The following is a 5,524-nucleotide window of genomic DNA, read 5'->3' on the forward strand; positions in this document are numbered from 1 at the left end:
TCTCTGTAGATATCTATTAAATCCATTTGGTCTAGTGCTTCATTTAGAGTCTCTGTTTCCTTGCTAATTTTTTGCCTAGAGGATCTATCCAGTGCTGTCAACGGGGTGTTGAAGTCCCCAGCTATGATTGTATTGTTGTCGATTTCTCCTTGGAAGTCCTCCAGAAGATTTTTAATATATTTTGGTGCTCCTATATTGGGTGCATATATGTTTATCAAGGTTATATCTTCCTGTTGGATAGATCCTTTCAATATTATGTAGTGGCCGTCTTTGTCTCTAGTTATGGTCTTCATTTTGAAATCTATTTTATCAGATATGAGAATTGCTACCCCAGCTTTTTTTTGCTTTCCATTTGCTTGGAAAATTTTTTTCCATCCCTTCACTTTCAACCTATGTGAGTCTTTTGTTGAGAGATGGGTCTCTTGTAAACAACATATAGATGAGTCATGCTTTCTTATCCAATCAGCTACTCTGTGTCTCTTTATGGGAGCATTCAGTCCATTTACGTTTAAGGTGATTATTGATATGTACTTATTTATTGCCATTTTTGTTTAGTGTGGTTCTATTTTTGTTCCCATTTCTACTGCTAATTACAGCAGTCCTTTTAACATTTCTTGCAGTGCTGGTTTGGTGCTAATGTATTCCCTTAGCTTTTTTTTGTCTGGGAAGCTCTTTATTTGATCTTCTATTTTGAATGATAGCCTTGCTGGGTAGAGTAGTCTTGGATTCAGATTCTTGTTTTTCATGACTTTGATTACTTCATGCCATTCCCTTCTGGCCTGTAGTGTTTCTTGTGAGAAGTCAGCTGAGAGCCTTATGGGGTTCCCTTTGTAGGTAACCTGTTGCTTATCTCTTGCTGCTTTTAGGATTCTCTCTTTGTCTTTAATTTGTGGCATTTTAATTACTATGTGTCTTGGTGTGGGCCTGTTTGGGTTCTTCTTACTTGGGACTCTCTGTGCTTCTTGAACTTGAATGCCTTCTTCCTTCACCAAATTAGGGAAGTTTTCTCTCACTATTTTTTTGAATATATTCTCTATCCCTTGCTCCTTTTCTTCTTCTTCGGGGACTCCTATGATGCGAATATTATTACGTTTCCAGTTGTCCCATAGTTCTCTTAAGCTGTCTTCCTGTTTTTTAATAGTTTTTTCCTTTTGTTTTTCTGATTGGTTGATTTTTTCTACCCTGTCTTCTAATTCGCTGAACCGGTCCTCAGCTTCCCCTACTCTGCTTTTTAAACCTTCCAATGTGTTTTTCATTTCGGATATGTCATTTTTTATCTCTTCTTGTTGGTTTTTAATTTCCATTTGGCTTATTTTCAGTGTCTCTATGTCCTTACTCATGCTGTTCAGCTTCCTCAAGATCATGGCTCTGAATTCTAGCTCTGTTAACATGCCTAATTGCTCCACATTGATCTCATCTTCGGTGGAGGTGGTTTGCTCTTTCATTTGGCTTCTGTTTCTGTGTTTCACCATTTTAGCTATCACTCTGGGCTTTGGAGCCTGTCAAGTTCTCCCTGTGGGTGTTGGTGTTCTGCTGTTTGTGGCTCCCTCTCCTGTGTTTAGATGAGCGAGGGAGGACCCGCGTTGAACACCACTGTCAAGTCTTACTTTCCTGGTTAAAGCTGCCAGCCCAGGAAACGTACTGTTATCCTCTAGCTTTTTGCCTGGAAGCTAGCAGTCTAGGTTAATTGATGAGTTTTGGGTTGTCAGTTGATTGAAAAACTCCCTCTGGTGCTCAGCCAAGGGGCTTTCACGAGGGTGGGGCAGATGCTGGTCCTTAGTGAGCCTCAATTAACACTTCAATGGCCCACAGGGTGGGGTTGGATCTCCGAGGGAGGGGCTGCTGCCTCTCTCAGAGCCCTGGGAAGAAGCAATGTGGCCACCGTCCTGAGTGGCTGCACTCAGCCAAAGCTCCGAGAGCCCTCCAAACCCCGAGTGTCCCGACACAGTTCCAGTCCAGTCTGCCCTCCCTCTGCCGGAGCCCAAGGTGAGTGGCTGTGGCTGTTTTAGCCTCAGTCCCGGCTGCGCTGTGGGGCCGCCTGGGAGTGTAACCCGCGGGCGCCGCTTACAGCTGAGGCTGCTGCCGAGCTGCCGACCGTGGGCTCCCAGCCCCGTCTCGCGCCTTCGCAAGCCTACCGGGATGGAGTCAGTGTCCCTCGTTGTATGGTCCTCGCAAGCTGCTTTTCTGTTGGTTTTTCCCGTCGATTTGTCTGTGTTATAGTTGTAATTCCAGTTTGGTTCTGGGAGACGGTCTGTGTAGCTCCGTTCACTCCGCCGCCATTTTTCGGTCTCCAACGTCTTAATGTTTTAAAGATGGCAATTTTCCTCAAATTAAGTAACAGAGATAGTATTATAATAGTGGAAACCCTAGTGAAATTTTTTGAAATTGTAAGCATCAAGAAGAATAAAAAGGCAAGAAATTTTTAAAAAATAAGAATGCTGGGGCCTTTCTCTACTGGTTATTAAAAACATGAGACAGAATAGCGTGAAGGCAGAGTGGCCTCGGCTTGAGAATAGAAGGCAGATCAAGGAAATAAAAAAGAAACTCTAGAAGCAAATCCTAATAATTGTAATAAGCATTTTTCACATGGCAAAGTCACCATCACAAACAAAAATAAGCAAAAAATAATTTAAGAATCTAACAAAGCAAGTAAAATTGTTTGATAAAACTAAAATTTTCAAATCCAATAATGAATGGTGCTTTGACAGTGGGTTAAACAAGCTAGATCCTAATATTACAACCTAGTAAGTTTCAGATACATTAACAATGAGTGTCAAAAATAAAAATACAAAAAAGAAATAATTTATTTAAGTAGTAATCTGAGCCCAGATTTTAGAGAGAGGAAGTCATCACCAAGGGAGAAAAAAATTAGTATATTTGAAAGCATAAAAAAAAAATCAAATCACAATATATCAAAACCTATTGTAAACAAGATTAAGGGCTCAGCAATAAACTTGGAAAAGTATTTTCCTAAAAATGACAAAGGATGATGTCAATAAATAGAGTTCATTCGATTCAGTAATTTACCAATAGGAAAATGGGCCAAGTACTTGTGAATAGAGTTCACTGACAAATAATATATGTATGTTACTAATAAATATTATAAAACATCTTTGATCTCACTACCATATAAGAATATATCAACTTAAAATAAGATAACCCCTCAACCCTCAGATTAGTTGACTCGGGGGAAGGAAAGCTACAAAGGAACTGCATACATAACCACCCCAGCCACTAGCCCATCTCTAACTAAGATGATAGAAGAGATGGGAACCACTTTGGAAGACAAGTTTGGCAGTTTATTACAAAACTAGTATACTGTTACCATATTATCCAGCAATTGCACACTTTGGTGTTTATCCAAAGGAGATAAAAACTTGCGTTCACACAAAAACCTGCACTTGTTTCTGGCAGCGTTAACTGTAATTGCCCCAAACTTGAAAGCAACCAAGAAGTCCTTCCATAGGTGAATGAATAGATGGACTGTGGTAATCCAGACAATGGAACATTATTCAGCACTAAAAAGAAATGAGCTATCAAGCTATGAAAAAAACATGGAGGAACCTTAAATGCGTATTACTATGTAAAAGAAACCAATCTGAAAAGCCTACATTCTGTATGATTTCAACTATATGACATTCTGGAAAAGGCAACATTATGGAGACATAACAAATAGAAGAAACATAGAGAAATTTTTAGGGCAGCGAAACTAGTCTGCATGATACTTTAATGGTAGATACAAGTCACTATACATTTGTCCAAACCAATAGAATGTACAAAACCAGGAGTAAACCCCAATGTAAATGATGGACTCTGGGAGTCTATGATGTGTCCATGTGGGTTCATCTACAGTAACAAATGTACAAGTCTGGGGGTATATTGATAACAGAGGAGGTTATGCCTGTGTGGGGGTAGTGGGTATATGAGAAATCCTTGTACCTCCTGCTCAATTTTACCATGAATCTAAAACTGTTTTTTTTTTTTAAGTTTATTTTTTTAAAAACTAGGAGAAATAGTCTAATTTTAAAAAGAATGTAAAGAAATTAGATTTATCACTGACAGAATTAAAATATGTAATATAAGCAGCTAAAAATTACATCTAGCCATTGATTACTTTCATTTTTCTTTTTTTTTTTTTTTTTTTTTTTTTTGGGTGAAATGCTTTATTTTAAAGAAGTTTTACTTTTATAAGAAACAAGAAAAGATCATAAAAAAGCTAAGACTATGTATTAAAAAATTACATATAAGAAAACTAAAGGAATAGCCTCTATACCCAACTGCTGGCTGGTTCAAAAGCTCACAGGGCCTCAGGTTATAACATATCGGGTGAGTCCTCCCCCTCGAACCTCGGACAGCCTCCGGCAGTGTCGTAAGATATTCAGTATGACATGAAACCTCTTGTCAACTTTCAAAGCTGTGAACTCCTTTATGTCAGCTTCCACTATAAAATAATGACCTTTGGTGTCCTTTGTTTCTTCATCAGTGAATCTGTGATAGAGATTTCTGACCGCAGTACTCATAGTAGACTTTTTTGGTTGATGTAGAATCTTATATTTACTAACTACTGCTTTGTTGATTTCTTTAATAACATCATTAATTTGACAATAGGTTAAGCGGGATTTCATGTACGCAGGAATTCCATTAAACTCCTCAGAAGTTATAAATGGCATTTCTTTAATATGTCTTTGCTCTTTGGGGGGCTTCTTTGTGGCTCCAGGTTCCTCAACTTTGACAGGTTCTTCAGGGTCAAGATCTGATCCTTTAACAACATTCTGGGTTACTGTTACTTGAGGCAAATGGGGAGGAATGTTTTCTTTGAGATGCTCCACATCTTTATAATCTTCTTCAAGAGATTCATGGAGTTCCTTGAGTGACTTAGTAGTTTGTTCTTGATATTGAATTTCCAATTCCAATTTATTTAGAAGTTCATTTACTACCATGATCTCATTTCCTATTTTATTTAATATAGTCTTCAAGGTAGGTTCTTGACCACAGTTCCTTAAAGACAGAAATTTTTTAATATTGCCAATCTTTTCATTAATATAAGAGCATATTTGTTCCAGATCTGAAGAGGCCATCCTTTAAGGCTCTCGGGTCTCAGCCGGGAGGAGGGATGCGGAGACAGGCCTCGGGAGACGGTTCAAGTTGCCCGCCGTCCCGGCGCCGCGCAGGCGCACGTCGGCGCTCCCGGACCGCCCCCGATTACTTTCATTTTTCTTTGCCCCAAAGAGCCTGCCATGATGTACGAATGCTATTTGCTTTCCCATTATTAAAATAGCACATGCTTTTTTACAGACAAAATAGAAATACAAAAGAATAAGGGGACGTGATAATTCACATATTACTGAATATTTTGCTTTACTTATCTTACTTTAAAAGAGAGTTAACTAAAATTCACAGTTTATGATATACTCTATCTTCTCATTATAAAACCTATGTATTATTAGTTCCTTAATGGTGCATTTTTGTCAGAGTTCAAAAAAGGTTCACTACTTTATATGGCTTTACATCTTGTGATATGATC

At 38.5% G+C, this 5,524-nt stretch overlaps 1 protein-coding gene across 1 annotated transcript; it reads right to left on the reverse strand.

Annotated features, from left to right (window-relative positions):
• Positions 1-4,276: 4,276 nt before the first annotated feature.
• On the reverse strand, positions 4,277-5,087 carry LOC118621620 (spindle and kinetochore-associated protein 1-like). The gene has a single exon (XM_036248974.1). It carries the CDS (start codon positions 5,076-5,078, stop codon positions 4,308-4,310), a length of 771 nt encoding a protein of 256 aa, XP_036104867.1. The 5' UTR covers positions 5,079-5,087; the 3' UTR covers positions 4,277-4,307.
• Between the last annotated feature and the right edge of the window lie 437 nt (positions 5,088-5,524).

This window comes from Molossus molossus, unplaced genomic scaffold (genome assembly GCF_014108415.1).
Source record: "Molossus molossus isolate mMolMol1 unplaced genomic scaffold, mMolMol1.p scaffold_m16_p_8, whole genome shotgun sequence".
NCBI classification, from domain to species: Eukaryota; Metazoa; Chordata; class Mammalia; order Chiroptera; family Molossidae; genus Molossus; species Molossus molossus.

Excerpts from the sequence above, each read along its gene's own strand:
- LOC118621620 (XM_036248974.1), bottom strand. The coding sequence starts at position 5,078 with ATGGCCTCTTCAGATCTGGAACAAATATGCTCTTATATTAATGAAAAG.